At 39.5% G+C, this 17,691-nt stretch overlaps 1 protein-coding gene across 4 annotated transcripts in view; it reads right to left on the bottom strand.

The window, feature by feature from the left end:
- The window catches only part of kmt2ba (lysine (K)-specific methyltransferase 2Ba), a 73,376-nt gene extending 56,227 nt beyond the window's left edge, over positions 1 to 17,149 (bottom strand). For 3 of the 4 annotated variants that reach the window (XM_029122696.2, XM_029122697.2, XM_029122699.2), the window contains exons 1-4: positions 16,776 to 17,149; positions 2,569 to 2,635; positions 807 to 2,414; positions 285 to 523 (exon numbers count right to left, since the gene is read on the bottom strand). In XM_029122696.2, coding sequence (XP_028978529.2) covers positions 285 to 523; positions 807 to 2,414; positions 2,569 to 2,635; positions 16,776 to 17,078 — 2,217 coding nt within the window. In that variant the 5' untranslated portion in view covers positions 17,079 to 17,149. The remainder of the gene's footprint in view (positions 1 to 284; positions 524 to 806; positions 2,415 to 2,568; positions 2,636 to 16,775) is intronic. The other variant, XM_029122698.2, reaches the window with a different exon arrangement.
- Between the last annotated feature and the right edge of the window lie 542 nt (positions 17,150 to 17,691).

Raw genomic sequence — 17,691 nt, 5'->3', positions numbered from 1 at the left:
ATTACGGAGCTACATAAGGTTATAGCCAGCAAAGTTTTTGTCTGTCCTGAACCTCAGGCATAATGTGTTTAGAGTGTTACGGGAGTCAAACGCAGACCTGTTATTCTGTAGCCTGCATCTCTAACCACTACGCTATATAACAAGGGGTCGTCAGTCAGTCAGGGACAGACAGACTCACACTCAGTAAGAGACATTCGCTCTTCTAGGCTGGCAAAAAGAGCTCTAGTTGGGAACAATGGGCTATTCGCGATGCAGTAGGCCCAAACAAGTTTAAACATTCTCACCTGTGACGACTTGATCTGTCTTTGCTGGTCGATCTTCACCAGCTGCAGTTTGGCTTTCTTAAGCTGATCAATCTTAATGAGCTGGACCTTGGCTCTCTTCAGCAGGTGGAACATCCTCTTGTTGGTGCCGGTGAGGTTAATCCGTTGGCTGGCACACCCCTGTTCCACCACAACTGCGTGGTCACCCAGTTGAGTCTGCCTCTCTCCTTTGTCGATCCCTTCAGCCACGGCCTCTTCCACTGCGGAGAAGAATCAAGCTGCTGTCATTGAACAACTTCCGAAATGCTGGATGTTATCAAACCTAAGACATAACGTGGTATAAATAGAACCAATTTCCTGTACAGTGTGCTTTCAAACAGACTCTGGACATATATCATGCTCAATTATATGGTGATGTGATTTCAAATGAAGTGTATATACATGACCTTAAAACTAAAATTTTACCACCACTAAACTTGCCCTGTTACAAATAAAGACCCAGTTAGCAATCAACTAGTTAAATAAGATCAGGACAGGTTTTACCTTTAACATTTTTCATCTGGTCTGGTCCCTCATCCGGAGCCTCAGATAATGCAGATTGGGAGGCAACAGCATTGTTGACCAGCACAGCCAGTTTCCTCACAACTCCTGGGGCATTAAGGTCCTCCATCTTTAGCTGGGACCTCCTCCTTTTCCTTACTGGTGAGGTCAAACGAAGTTCTTCCTCAGACATTGCCGCTTCTGCAATTTCACCCTCAGCAGCAGGAAGGCCTTTTTTCTTCTGGGCTAGGCTGAGGGTTAGCTTCTTAAGTCTCTCGTAGACCTCCAGATGGGAGGTGCCTGGGCTCAGCGTTGAGTCCTTCATCTCAGACAGAGTTGAGGCCAGACAGGTCTTAAGTGTTGTTTTTCCAGTTGCGCCATCAACGTGAGGTTCAAACTCATCATTAGATATGCACTCATTTAGATGCGGCGTTCCAGACAAGTTGTCAACATCATCGCCTGAATCATAAAAGGATTGGCTAATACCATCCTCTCCACTTGCCACTTGGCTCTTCTTTTTTGGGGAGCTCCTTGTCCAAGAGATTATATCCTCATCAAGGAACCTCTTGGGGGCTTTGATTACACGTGAAGACCTGGCACTCACCACGGGCGTGGAAAGGTTACTGCTGGCTCCCAGGTTGACCTCTCCAGGGGAGAGGAGAGGCTCGTCCTCTGCCCCAGTGCTTTCCCCAGTTGGGTCTGGGAGGTTATCTGACACATAGGTGTAGTAGACAAACTTGCGCCGGAAGCGTTTTACAACAGACTCTGGTGATCTAATCCTACGCACGCTCCCAGGCTTTCTACGGTGGCCATATAGGGACCTGCGCTTGAACGATGAGGGTTTCTTTTTTTCTGGGGGGATTGCAGACTCCTGACCCATTTCAGGTCGAGCCTCTGGGGATTCCCCTGTCCCTGTGGACACTATCCTCTGCTGGGGCTGCTCATGCTTATTAGGTGTAGCAGAAAGTGCAGCTTTTTGAGCATCGTCACCAATATCTGCTTTTTGTCCATTCCCAGACTGAGCTGGCACACCAGCTTTGCCCCCTCGCTGAGACCCTCTCCTCCTTTTCCTAGACCTGTCTGGTCCAAAATTGTCCTTTTTGGTGTTATCGGTTACCTCGCCGGGCTCTTTGCCCTTGGCGGCTTTTCCTTTGCCCTTGACCACTGTCAGGGTCCACACCAGTCTGCCCTGCTTGTCTCGGCTGGTTTGGTGTTGGGCTGCGCGGGACCCTGAGATCCTTTGACTTCTGCCCATCTTGGTTGTTTGGTATTGCTGGTTCCCCTTTCTGACGGTTGAAGATGGTTCTGCTGTCTTGCTTCCACTTTTCCCATCAGAGGCATCTGATTTCGCACTCTTCTTGCCTTTTGAGGCTTTTGTCCAAGTAGCCTGCTTTCCGGTCGATTTAACCCTTACATTTGACAATGTTTTTGGGGTTGCCTGACTGGCTGTTATATGGGCATTTTGCTCTTCCTGGCCCTCACCAACCTCAGGGTCCTCTTTGGAACCATTCCCTGCAGTTTTAAGCTTCCCTGTGAGGTCTGGAAGTGTCTTTTCAGATAAAGACCGCCTAAGAGAACGACCTACAAATGATAGAGGGAAATGTGTGTGTCCTGAAACGCATTAAACAAATAATAGAAAATAAATGTGTCTATCACAGTAATAAATAGGGAACATGAAGGTTAACAATATACTTCTGCTCAGAAAGGTTAAGAGAAATTCTGAGCACAGGTGACTTCACATTATTTTAATTATGAACCTACTTACTTTCAGTGACATTATGTACCGGAAGTAATGGCCGGTATTCAGTGCCGAACCCAGTGAAATCCTCATCCTAAAACAAAGAAAAAAACACAGGCTAAGAATACAGAATTCACCCTTCGCAATGTATATTTCACTTTGCAGTGTATAGTTTTTGGGTGAGTGAGTATCAACTACATCCTATTGAACCTAACAACCAGAATTGCAATATTACTTAAGCAGCGTGAGAAAAACATCTCTTTTCCAAAAACTCTTTGATTATTGAGAAAGCCCAGTAGAAATGTACCCAATTCACAAATACCCAGAAGGGGTAAAAAAACTCACTCAGTAATACTGCAATCAGCTTAGTAGAAAACACCCCACAGACTCCTGCACCAGGTAGGCAACAGGTTAAAAAAAAATGAACCAGTCGTGTGAGTAGTACTAAGCTAAAGCATCTAGTGTCTGAATTTGTAAAGTGCTCCAAAGTAAGATAATTGTTTCATTCAGATGATAACGTGTCATCACCTCCTTTTAGATCAGCAGTCTTACTTGCAGGCCCACAATCACACGGCCAGTGCCAAAACAGCAAAGGCACAGGGATGAGGAATGAATATGATGCAAACTTGCACCGAGTAACAAAATCGGCCATAAACTACACTGGCTAACCACTTAATCGCAGCCCAAAAATGCTCATGAATATAATCCACATCTTGTGTATTTTTCTACTTCACCAGAGAATCAATATGCCAATCTTGAAATAAGCAGCAGTGTTAGAGTATGAATGTTCAAGTTTACCACACCACATTCGGGTTGGTCTATACTAGAGTATATTTCTACAAATCAACCAGTTTATTTCAAATGTGTGAAGTAAGTACAGTAAGAAAAATATGAAAATATAGTAAGTACAACACATTGGACTAAAGTCCATAAGTGTTTTTCAAAGTCTGGGTCCTGACTCAAGAGTGGGTCCGTTTTGTTTTCCGATTAACTGCTCTGCTGTTAACCTCACCCCAAAAAGTTATTGCGCAGAGATTGGGCGGAATTACCTGTGAACAAGATTATGCTGTTGAATAATTATTCTACCTCTCAGGCTGCTGACCACATGACATGGAGTACCCTGCACAATTTCAGGTGCCAAAGCAAATTAGGCATGTTTTACTGTGAGCTGTGGATGCAAGCTAGGTACACCGACAACGGCTTGAATAAGAAAGAAGTGAGAAAGCCTGCCATGTGGAAATACTTTTTATGACTGCTGAAACTAAAATGCATACTGTCTTTGACTAATGACACCAAGAGAACTGGCAAAGGAATGCAGTGGCCACCTTAAAAAAGGGGCAGGTAGCTGGTACCAGTGACATGGTTCTCACTTTTTCAAGATATTCACAAGCCAGAGTCAAAGCCAGAGTTGTTCGTTATGCATTCTGTGGCAAAGGTATCCACACATTCCACACAATTCATGAAGATCAGGGCAGCTGGGAGAACATTGGAAATTGCTTAATGCACCAACATTGGATACAATATTCCTCCTGACTGAATCTTTAAAGATTTCTGAACTTGACTAGACTGAACTAAAAAAGTTCCCCAAAATCTGTTCATAAAAACCTAGTTCATAAAATGTTTACAGTAAAATAATGTGTAATATTACTTGATTTCCTACTGAAAGTGCTTGTCAGGGCATTGTTCCCAAATATGGTAGGTTTTGGATAGCTACGCTTGCGAATGAAGGTTTGGGACACTATTCCCAGATTATAAATACGCATTTGATAATTAAAAAAGATGTGCATCTTATTGCTTGCTCTTTGGGGTTAAAAGCTAGGTGTCAGCATAAGCACTTCAAAACAGTTGTTGATGTAAAACATTGTTAATTGATTTAATTGCTCTATATGTACATAAGCACATGTAGATTTTGCCATTTTTGTCTAAACTTTTTCATTCACTCAACTTTTTCCTCAAATATGATGCACAACACCAAAGAAAATGCCACTGGTTGGGTGAGGAGTGTGACAAAGAAGCTGAACAGCATTTCAAGATGTGCATCAGAGTACAAGTCTTGATCTTAGGTACAAAATGTGAATAAGGACATCAAAAACAGTAAGAAAAGAAAACCATAAAACATTTTGGTTAGATAAAATTGAATTAAAAACCTTAATAAGTGGAGGAACATAATTACAGACTTAAGTGACTTTGATCAAGGGTTTATTATTGGGTCTTCCAAGATGACAATCCCCCATCCACAGGGCACGAAGGGTCATTATATGTTACAGCTTTCACAGTTAACAGATTTCAACTCTCCACCACCACCAATAAAAACACAAAATATGCCGTTTTATCCCTCCAAGAGAGTTTCAGAGAATTGTAGGATCATTAAAAATTTTAATTTGAGGCCCTTCTCCAGTTACTGGAAAACATAAAAAATATTGTAGATATAAATTAAATATCCAATACAGGAGGAAGCATGATTAAAATGTGTTCATGTTAAAGAGGAGATGCAACATTTTAGATCTAAATAAGATCATGGATAGGTACTGCATGAAGAGGGTAAACGGAAGCACTTTGGAACCAACAATCAATATTTCATACTCACATCCATCTTCACGCTGATAACTTAATCCCACTGAAAACCAGGAGGATGAAACTGAAGCAGAAGTAGTAACTTAAATGTGACTGTATTACAGTCCACTCTAAAGGATTGCTTCAGTTCACTTTGAACAATGCAAAGTTACACAGTTGTGCGCATATATTTGCATACCCTGGCAGAAATACAGGCTGCTCTGGAAAAGGATGGTGTGGTTGTTTCAAGGAGCACAATACGACAATTCTGAGCTGCATGCAACAAAAATGAGCTGCATGGTTGAGTTGCCAGAAAGAAACCTTTACTGCGCCAATGCCACAAAAAAGCCTGGTTACATTATGCCCGACAACATCTTCACACACCTCACAGCTTCTGGCACACTGTATTTTGGAGTGATGAGACCAAAATAGAGCTTTATGGTCACAACCATAAGCGCTATGTTTAGAGAGGGGTCAACAAGGCCTATAGCTGACAGAATACCATCCCCATTGTGAAGCATGGTGATGGCTCACTGATGTTTTGGGGGTGTGAGCTCTAAAGGCACGGGGAATATTATGAAAATGTATGGCAAGATGAATGCAGCATGTTATCAGAAAATACTGGCAGACAATATGTATTCTTCTGCACGAAAGCTGAGCATGGTACGGTCTTGGATTTTCCAGCACAACAATGACCCTCAAGCCAAGTTGACCCCACAGTGGTTAGTGCAGAAAAAGGTGAAGGTTCTGGAATGGCCATCAAAGTCTCCTGACCTTAATATCATCGAGCCATTCTGGGAAGATCTCAAACGTGAAGTTCATGCAAGACGACCAAAAACTTTGCATGACCTGGAGCATTTTGCCAAGACGAACGGGGCAGCTATACCACCTGCAAGAATTCGGGGCCTCATAGACAACTATTACCAAAGACTGCACACTGTCATTGATGCTAAAGGGGGCAATACACAGTATTAAGAACTAAGGGGATGCAGACTTTTGAATGGGCGTCATTTCATTTCTTTCTTTGTTGCCATGTTTTGTTTTATGGTTGTGCCATTCTGTTGACCAACAGTTGAATGTGAATCCCATAAGAAATAAAAGACGTGTTTTGCCTGCTCACAGACGTTTTATTTACAAATGGTACATATATTAACAATTTTCCAAGGGTATGCAAACTTAAGCAAAACTGTCACAGGAGTTTGAAAAGAGTACTGTAGATTAGCAACAACATTGGTAGTAGTATTGAATATTGAAGAAATGGCAAGTATAGCAGTAACATACATTAAAGAGAAAATGTAAACTAGTATTGATTTTAAATAATGTATTGTCCATTAAAGAACCTGAAAGGGCATCAGAGCATCTGGAATGTTCATGTGTGATCATTATCATCATGTCCACGTGACGGCAGCAGTTTCAACAGACCATAGCCTAGGTGGCTGTGATATTTGATGATGTTCTGTGCTTTCCTCGGGCATCGTGTATGGTAGATGCTAGGGGTGGGACGATATGAGAATTTCATGCCACAAATTATCCTGCCCAGATTTTAGCCTGATTAATAAAAATCCCAATAACAACTCTGGTTTCTAGCTCTAAACAGCTGATCAGATATTCTTTCATTTTATAAATATTGTTCTTGTGCATTTAAAAAGCCATTACAAAAAAATAATATCAAAGGTTTTTAATAATAACGAATACTATAATAACGTCAATCTCTAAAAGTATATAGTTGCCAGCTTCATTGACAATACATTGCAGAGGATGTTCAGTGGAATTTAGAATTGCCATTTGTACTGCATTTGCCTTCATTGCACTTCTATATATTGCACATCTGTAATATACATTATATTTAATACAAGTACATTTTCTGCCCTCTTCTATTCGCACCTCTTGTTAGATGGTAACTGCATTTCGTTGTACTGGACTTGTTCAATGACAAAATTCAATCTAATTTTAAAAAACATATTGAGATATGCCCTCCACCAGTTAAATAAAACAAGTAGTCAGGAACACTTTGGTGACTAGCAAGAGATCTTTCAAGTCACTTATCTGAGGATCAGGGGTGAAAATGTAATTTCTTACCGGTACTGACCTGTGGGTGCATGCACATTTTACGTGCTTTATTAGCTAAGGATAGGCCTATTTGATGTGTCGATTCTTTACAATAAATGTATAATTAATTTTAACATCTCCCCGTTATGTTGTGCGCATCATGTATTTTGCAGATCATGTAATTTAGGCCTGAATGATATTCTATTTGTCTTCTTTTGTCATTTTCAGTAGGAAATCCTTAACAATTAGAATACAATATAAACAAAATTATTAGAAAGAGATATGTAAAATAATGTATATCCTATTCACATTTTCTACAATTTTACAGTTTGTTAATTTTACAGTTCGGTTTTTTCTGCATGCCTTCTACGATAAATATCATTGGTTTGTTTGAGCTCAACATTGTTTCTACAGCTTATTTTCCGCCGTAATGGAATGGACAGGTATTTGCATATAGCAGGAAGTGGAGACGTGATTGGAATCTTTTTTTTGTAAGCTACTAGGTGTAGTGGTTGGACTAGCCTACCGTTGTAATGGAATTGGAAAACTAGTTTATTCTTTGTATCATTCTCCACCGCAATGAATAGCCAAAACACTTGTGTGTGAGGTGATGATAATACAGAAACACTAACTCTTGAGGGACGTTCATTTTAATTAGCCTACTATCAGACACCCCACACACAACTTTATAGCCGCCACATGTACAGAGGCCAGGTAGGCCTAATTCGTGCTCAAGCACCTGTTCAACAAATAAATGAAAACACACATTAGAGGGTAAGCGAAATATGTTTATAATACACACTCTTCTTGGCTCCACATTTTAAAATAGGAATATCTTTATGAAAATACTAAATTGTAGATCTTGAGAAATCTGAGACTGGCCCAGCTATAATAAAAATACAGGTGCAACATCAATGGCCACTGCCAGACAGGTTAAAACAATTTAGCGGACATAATGCAGCCTTTTTTACTTTCGGACACATTTATCTTGTATCATAATTATTCGACAGATCTGATTATCACCCATTCCTGGAATATTTCGGATTGGATATTGCAGACTTTAGATATCAGTCGGATTGGGTATTGATTTTACAACAAATCAGACGGATGTTTTGGGTATGGGATAAAAATGTCACACATGCAATTCAGCAGGGATATATATTTCAAGATCCCACAAAGACCTCGACTTTAGGACACTATCTTGGCGGACAGTGAAGCACATTCAAGTGGTTCTAAGACGTTTATTTTTGCACATCCTCCAGGAAGAGACCGATAATAAGCTGATGGAAATAATGGGTCTTCTCATATTTTAAGATTGCATTCTTGCAATGGAGAGTCTGGAAAGAGTATTTTTCTTTTTATCTACATAATACAATTAGTGAGATATGCGCTCCACCAGTGAAATTTTTCCAAGTCAGTCCTCTGCGGATCTGAGGAGAAATTAGATTTAATTTCTTACCGGTACAGACCCATGGCTGCATGAACTTATTTTATGAGCCTTATAAGCTAAAGATAGGCCTATTTGATGTGTCGATTTCTCATAACTTTAGAATTCATTATAAAAGCTCCCGGTTATGTTGTGCGCATCATTAACAATTAGCATACAATATAAACAAAATTATATTTAGAAAATCGAAAGTGTATAATATCCTGTTCATATTTCCAACAATTTGAATGTCTTCTAGGATATCATCGGTTTGTTTGAGCTCAACATTGTTTCAATTGCTTATTTTACATGGTAATGGAATGGACAGGTATTTGTACATAGCAGGAAGTGGAGACGTGATCAGAAGCTTTTTTGTAGACTACCAAGTGTAGTAGTTATACTAGTGTTGTTGTAAAAGTTTATTCTTTATATCATTACATAGTACAATTCTCCACTTGTAAAATAAATCAAGCAGTCAGGGAAACTTCAGCGACTGGCAGAACTTTTTCAAGTCACTCATGAATGATTATCCCCATTTACGATTATGGAATCTCTCCACTATTTCATAATCTTGAGTATTTTCCATCATGATTAGTACTAACATAATCTATTGTCCCATCCCTAATCGGCATGGACCAAAATATCAGGTTTTTCCCTGTTTATACACAAAATGAAGCAGGTCTTTAAAGATAGGGACTATCAATGTTTTATGAAGACAGGTTTTATAACGTGTGAGAGGGGAGGGTAAGAAGTGATACAATCTTTTTTTTTTTCTTCAACAACTCTCTGCAGGGTTTTCTCTGCGGCAATTCATAGGCTTTCTGAATGCATTCATTAGGGTACCCACGCTCTACAAATCTAGTTCTCATCACGTCAGCTTTTTCACTAAGTCTTCGAATGTATGACACTCTTCAGAGTCCAAAAAATTTACTTTTCAGAAGGCATCTCCTTAAGTGAGGTAGGGTGAAAGCTGCTTGCCAACAATAGCATAATTCTATCAATTTTCTTTCGGTATAAGGTAGTGGATGGGCTAACCAGACTGCTGTTAAATCCATTCAGTAGAGCGAAAATGTGCTATTCATTAGCATCACCATGAAAGGAAAAAAATACATTAATATATCTATACCATTTCAAAATCTTGGGCAATTGTGTGTTCTCAGAGTTAAACAACATTTCTCTCAAACAAACCAACAAACAAATTTGCATACTTGGGTGCACAGATAGAACCCATACTCATCCCTGATACTTGTAAATAATCTCCATAAAAATTGAAGTAATTCATCTTCATAGCAAGAATGATCAATTATGAATTGATTAGACATATAGAAAATATATATATTGTCCCGGTTCTGAAGATAAAATATTCATGTAAAGACTGGAAATATCAAACTTCACTTAGAGAACATCATCCACTAAATCAGAAAAACATGACATCTTATGGAACATAGTTGGCTAGGCTACACAGCAATACAAGCTGTCTCAAACAAAAATAATAATAACATGTATTTCAGAATAAGGATATAGCAAGGATAATACTTTGGATATTTTGTTTATGTTTTGAAACACGCACCTTGAATTCTTAAAATTTGAGGGGCTACGCTAAGTTGGAAGTGTTTCCTCCTTTAGTTTTGAAAGTTTAAAGGCACTGTTTGCAAAGTGTTTTTGTGAATGTATTACTCCCTGATCATCTGCCTCGAACGCAAAGTTTGTGACTCTTATGGTTTTTCTTTTCGGTCAGTCGAGGGGGAGCTGCAGCTGCACATGCCACCATCTGTCACGTTTTGGATCCCCGGTACCTGCGGTACATGCGGTACATGCGGTAGTGCACAAAATCAAGCACCATCATGTTTTCAGAATATTTGTACTGAGTTGGTACCGAAATATCGGTTCTCATGATATCCCTAGGACAGACAAACAAACATGCCTACAAGTGCCCAGCAAACAGCGAAACAAGTGAAAACATTGAACGCAGCCTGTTATTGTTGCCGTCGAATGTATAAAAATTTTCACCACAGACTTATTTTGAAGGCAAAATATGGAAACCGGAGGTCTTATTGTTGCTGCCAAATCTCTAATGTTGCTCGCAAGATGCTGCTCTATCGTAGCTATCGAGTTGTAGCAGTTAGCTAGCTACCTCCTTCTTACCTTGGGTTGATGCTCAGACGATGGCTACCTTCTTTATATCAATGTGACAGCCACTTACTGACAATGAACACAACACAGACACAGCCAGTTACATTTCTGGGACCTCACTAGCTAGTTTAAAACTCTGAACGTGAAGGACGTTGTTGCTCTGGTCTGATATGCGACTGCGCAAGATGAAAATGGCACTAAGCTTGAAAGAAAAGAAGAAAAACTCTCTGCTCAGCCACTCTCTGCTGCTCTGATTACAATATGAGGGAAACATTGGGTATAAACATCTACCCGCAGGCGTGGCGGACAGCCTTCTGAGATTTACTCGCCAAACGCACATTTGGCGCTTGGCAGGTGTTAAATTCAGACCCTGGTCTATTGGTATTAGTGACCATTCCATAAAGTCTAGCCTCCAAATGCTAATTTTACGCTCACCATTCGATTTTTGCTGAACGACAATGTGGGCCACAGAATCTATATTAATTGAACTAAAATGTATTCCCATGAATCCCAAAAAAGCCCAGCTGTAATATGCACTTTGAGTGTCCTCCATAGCAATTTGCAGGTTAATACTGCCCTGAAGGGGAAGCCACGTGTTCATTCCAATTTAACATTTGTTTTCCGGAATATGGGGGAGGGTGATTGGGGATTGTACTTTGGTTGCCCAACAGGGAAGAGATAACAGAGCAACAACGTTCTGCAACCAAAGTATGGAGTATCAAGCTAGCGACTGAGGTCAGAGAAACATAACTGGCTGTCTATGTGCATACGCACATCTGTGTAGAGCTGTCAGTAAGTGGCAGTGACATTGATACAAAGCAGGTAGCTATCATCTGAGAGGAAACCAAAAGTAAGAATCTAGCAAGCAGTAAAAACTCAATAGCTAGAGTATATTATCGTAATGCAGGCAACATTTGAGATTCAATAGCAATAATAAGACTTCCAGTTCTCGTATTGTGCTTTGAAAAGAAAGTCTGCAATGAAATGCTATAAGTATGATATTAATTTATAATTTTCTGCAGATTCGCCTAGTGTATATTGCAGAAATTTTCAAAGGAATAACTACAATTGTAAATAATACTTTACATATAAATAAGTTTAAGGTAGAGCACAGTGAGAAATGGTTAGGGCATTAGTATGTGAATATAGAGAACATCTCTAAAATGAAAAAAGCTTCCTATTGCGGGCGACACTTCCTATTGCGGGCCGGCTGAACTAGGCTTGTCTGGTTTCTTGTTTGGAAAGGAAAGAAAAAGGTGTAGTGGTCTCTTAATTTTTCCGGAGCTGTATATTACCATGCGGACACAGAGGCAGTGCAAGGTTTTGGGAAGGTGGCCGTCTGAGTTTTATATGCAGGAAAATTCTGAAAGCAAGAGTGGGCAAAAATCTCTCCAAATATACACTCACCTAAAGGATTATTAGGAACACCATACTAACTGTGTTTAACCCCCTTTCGCCTTCATAACTGCTACGTAAAGGTCGGCTGTGGAATCGAAAGGCGTTTTAAGAGTGCAGAGAATGGGGAGTTAAACAAATAGCATATATCTAGCTACCTTATCTATCTAGCTTCTTTAGACTCTTCCATCCAAAAAACTCAATGTTATGTGTTGATAAATATTGTCTTAGAGTTCTGTTGGCGGGGTTTGCGTTTCAACCACACGGCTTTCTCACACAAACGGTCATTGAGCCGAAGGCTACAAGGGAAGGCCACCCACTCATTTGCGCGTTATGTAGTGGGGCTCATGTTGTATTGGTAGCTTTTAAAAACATTTCAGTTAACCGAATACTATTCGGACAAAATAACAAATTGTTCGTATAGTAAAATCTTGTCCAATGCATATCCCTAGTATTTAGCTCATTGAGCTATTTTCTGCATGCGATTTCAGAAATACAGATCTCATTGTCATTCACTGCAGCAAAACAGAAAGGGGGAGCAGGGACAGTACTGTCAGGTAACTTCTGCAAGTCTGATGACAGTCTGAATAAAATGATGTATTTATTTGAACCTAAATAACCTTATTTATTAGGAGAATATGTTTAGTACCGACTTTAAAAGTTTATGCTCGGTTTTCTTTTTATAAGAAGTGTATGCGTTACTTTACTAGGCAGGGAAGAGACAGAATTCAAAGTGAGACACAGAGTGGGACAGTGAAGAAAGCCAGCAGGGGACATGGAAGAGCAGAGAGTAGACCAGAGTGGAACAGAGAAGACAGAGCAGAGAAGAGGAAGAAAGAAGAGGAAAAAGATATGGAGATAATGGAAGAGGAATAGAGGACAGAGGAAGAAAGTAAATAAGATGGAGGAGGGAATAGGAAAACAATCTCCCAGATCTTTGCCCCCACCCCCATTATTTTGTGCAAGCTACAGAAAATGTATGGTGCAATGGGAGTTTCTTGTTGATGTACCCATACGTAGGTCAGTTGCAAGGAAGGGGCAAAGATTTGAGAGATAGTAGTTTCTGACAATCTCCTTCCCGCTGCTAACACTGACCACAGACAGGCAATAGGCTATATCGGTCCAGATAGCAGTCCAGTAACACAAAAAAAGATGCTAAAAAATATGGTTATAGTTACTTAGCAGTGCCTCAAGTTATACAACACACGTGATGTACCTCAACAAACTGTAAAACCAGTTTCATCTGGTACCTCAAATTACTATTCCTAGTTTGTGGATTCCTACTAACAACAAACTATCTAAAACAAAGTAAATTCTAGCTAGTTTGAGGTTAGTGTTAGGTTTACAGTAAGTGTTAGGGTAAGGGTAAAGTTTAGGGATATAATGACTTTAAGGTCAGGGTTAGTGTTAGTAGATGGTTGTTTGAAATGTTATCAATAGTCTGTAGGACATCGAAAGATTGACTATCACAATAAATTAAATTAAACATTTATAATGTGGCATACGCTTCAAGGGGCACTGTGTAGAATCCTACCTCTATACGTTTCAAAGTTTGTTTGTCAAATACATCGAACAATGTCATCCTGCAAAATTTTATTATTTGTGACATGGCATCCAACAACTACATATTGAGAGTAAAGAAGAAGAATATATAAGAAAAAATATAGCCAGACAAAAAACAACACTATACATAACACTGTACACTAGCAGCAGTTTAAAACAAGAAACCAGGCAAGCCTAGTTCAGCCAGCCCGCAATAGAAACTGTTGCCCTCTCGAGATTCAAGTGCTATTGTGTACTGGTTTTGTGTAGTGGTTGTGTAGTGGTTTTGCCACATGCGATTTTTAACAGTTAATTGGCCATTCGCGAATGACATTGATTCAGTTAAACTGACTAAGTTTACCTCCACCACAAATAGCATCTATGCACTGTATGGAATTTGCCACTGGCCGTTCTAACAGCGTATTAGCCAGTAATAAGATTTACCGGTATCTACTAACTTACTGGAATGGTCATAAGAATTGAGCAATTGCTAGCGAGTCTGCCAAAGCTATTTAATTTCATGGCATAAGAACTTATTTTTTTCTTTTATATCATAATTTCTTTTTCCATTTGTGAATAACCACGGCATTACACATTTCAGCAGTCGTTAGACACCATTGAGCATTGTGTTAAACTGACTAACATATCTTAAGTTTACCTCCACCATAGCTTCTATGAACTGTATGGCTTTTGCCACTGGCTGTTTTAACAGCTTATTAGTCAGTAATAGGCTTACTAGTATCTACTAACTTCCTAGGAATAATCATAAGAATTGAGCAATTGCTAGCGAGACAGAAGATGAACTTTTCCATGGCAGAAACAGCTGCAATATAACCCTATAAAACTGTGTTATTTCAGGCTTACGATAATGTAGATACTCAAGGTTTTAGCCAACAAAGTTTTTGTCTACACGGAATAATTCATAATGCGTACTTCGCCCACGAGGAGATACAAACTCGTGACCTATAGTTCACAGGTCCACTTCTCCAACCACTACGCTATTTAACAAGGCGTACTCAGTCAGTCAGTAAGAAACATTAGCCCTTCTTGGCAGGCTCCGCTTACATGGTCCAGCAAAAATGTAAAAATAAAATGCACACAGTGCATTTCTTTTAAATGCAACTTTTACTTTGAAGAGCTATTGTGACATAAAGTTCATTGTTTCTGGATATAAACATGGGTCTCAAGTGATGTAGCACAGCACAATCCAAAAATAATCCAAAGATCCATGTTTAAGATGTTTGACAATGTCACAAAAACTAGCAACATTTGCCAAGTTTGTTACTAATGTTATCTGAATCAGCAACACAAAGTCATAAATATTTGATATACAGGTGCCACTGGAAAGCATTCAAACCTGTTCAGATTCTCCACATTATGTTGTGTTATAGATTTAATACATTAATTTACCTACACAAAACATATGAGAAAGCAATAATTTGTTTTTAAAAATGAAGTCTAGAACATAAAGTGTAAAAATTTAAGGGGTTTGAATACTTTCCAAAGGCACTGTAAATCAAAAGGGTTGTCATCCAAATCCGACATGTGTAGCAAACACAAAGCTACATTTCTTCCACAAAGCCAGTGGTCAACAGTAATGTTACAGTAGACATCTGTCAGCTGCTACTGCGCACAGCTGATTGAAAGTAGCATCAGTGAGATGTTAATCTACAGAATGATTTCCAAAAACAGATGTTCCAAATATAGAGGCAGAACATTAAATAAAACAAGTTAAGCAAGCTGTACATCTCAGACGATGAACCCAACTTTCCGACTGATAAGCCCAACTTTCCCCCTGAATGTGACAACATTTGTGTGCACTGCCTTATAGCAGTACAGTGCACTGCCTGTACACATAGGGATATAGGCTAGCGAGTCTGCAAATGTATAGGGTACATACGTTTTTTTAATTTCAATTATACATATTTGCATAGTAAAAAAACAAAGATGGATAATTCTCTTGAATAGATAAATGTTTTCTAGTGGTGAATGGCTTTCAAATCTTGTCTTACGAAACAAAAATACAGCCTATTATATTCTAGTTTGTTTTACCTTGCAACAGAAAAAAGACAATTGAAAACATTGAGTTTTGCATGACAGACATGTCCAATAAAGCAGCAACAATTAATCAAACATTAAAAAATAATATTGCAATACAATCTATAACACAATATAAGGTCGTGACTCAATTATCACAGTCAAATTTTGGTCCCGAAGAAAACTAGTTGAGAAAAACTGCATTGGCGGACACTACAGACAAGCTATGCTCGATCTTCATGTTTTTAATAACAGAATTGTCAAACATGCAGCAATTCAACTAGTTCTTATTAGCCCGGCATGGGCACCAATTTGATGTTACCATAATAAACCGGCAATATACTAACATGTCAGGATTGGTAGAGGTTAGTTAAACACTACTGTAGTTAAAACAACCGGCTCTGAGTTTAAAGGACTCCGCACTCGCTTAGCTTTTCCAGTACATTAGACCACAAAAAAATGCAGTCAAATGTTTCATGGTCATTTCTGTAAATAAGAGGCAATGCTTTACACGAAAGATTGGGTCTGTCAGAAAAACACTTGGTGACAGATTATTATTGGGAATAATCTCACTGACCGGAACCAACGCTGATACTACGTAACTTAGTGTAATGGTGGATATGTAAATGTAATTGTGTCGTAAATGTGGGTAGATGTCATTCACTTGGTAGCTACAGTACTACATTGTTTTAACACTAAGGGACCTAGCAAGTATTGGTAGACAACAAACATGTATCCAGGGTGACGGCCGCCAATTTCACCGCCTAATATAAACGACGAAAATCCCGGTCAATCTATGTTTTGTCAGCCTTGAAGTTGGAGATGGATGCATGTTGTCATTACTTAGCGATGGTACATAACGCTATCTTTCCACTGATGGAAATGATTGTGAACAAATGTTATTTAGCAAACAATGAAGTTTAAACAAGTGTATAAATAGTTGGCTAACGTAGCTAGGCGAGATAGCTAGCTAAATAGTTCTGAGAGACTTCGTTCCCATCATGACCGATTTTAAACACAGCCTGGGCTCTGTGGAAAATGCACGTGCACTGGTGATTGGGTTTGTGGGTCTGGTGCAGTGCTTGGTTTCGAAACTCACCTCTTCACTCCCACTTGAGTTGAAACCCGCGTCTCTCTGGCGCCTGTGTTTCTCAGCAATACCGAGTAAACGGAGCAGTGACGGGTCCTCGCTCAACGTTAGTCCAATGTTGATGGGCCTCGGGCCTCCAGAGACTACCTCTCCAGCTTCCAAGCCTAACCTTCCCCGCTGCGGACGTTTCTCCGACCGTAACCGACTACGAGGTGTCCATGGCCGGCCTGGGAAACGAGCCCGGGCCACGGACGGAGTACTAGAGGCCGGGACATTAGCGGGAGATGATAATCCGCCTCCCGCTGCCGCCATTATTCACTAGCTACTATAACAACAACGATGGTGGTGCGCTGTTGTAGCGCTTGTGGTGAAAACAAGATGGAAAGGCGCGAGATAGGAAGGAAATACTGTTGCATCATGGGATAACGAGTTTGGTTTCAGATTTGTACACATCCTCGTTTGTGGGAGTACACACAGAGCTTGACACTGTTTTTAATTATGTTTTAAATTTCAATTTATTGCTGTTTTATCAAACAAATAATGCCAATAAATGAAAAATTTTTTAAACGTAAACAAATATACAACTAATACGAAATTTAAAAAAATCCATACTGCAACTTTAATAACCCCGTTTCTCTTCTGCCCACTTATTTTCAAAATGTAAACCTAGGTAACCTAGGTAATCCAAAAAGGTAATCCAATTTAACAAATCATACAGAAACAATTGTAACTTTGAAACCCTTTATGTATTTCAAATAAACAGCAATACAGTTTCCTTTTGAAGAAAAATGTGGTACCTTTATCATATTGGGTGCACCAAATCAGGGTGCAAATTATCAGAAAATCATAAGGAAGTAACTTGGGAGGGTCCATTCTTCCATAAAAAGAGCTGCCCATTCGTCTTGGGAAAATGCCTCCAGGTCAT

This window comes from Esox lucius, chromosome 10, assembly GCF_011004845.1.
Source record: "Esox lucius isolate fEsoLuc1 chromosome 10, fEsoLuc1.pri, whole genome shotgun sequence".
Classification (NCBI taxonomy): domain Eukaryota; kingdom Metazoa; phylum Chordata; class Actinopteri; order Esociformes; family Esocidae; genus Esox; species Esox lucius.
This window is presented reverse-complemented; position numbering and strand designations above follow the sequence as displayed.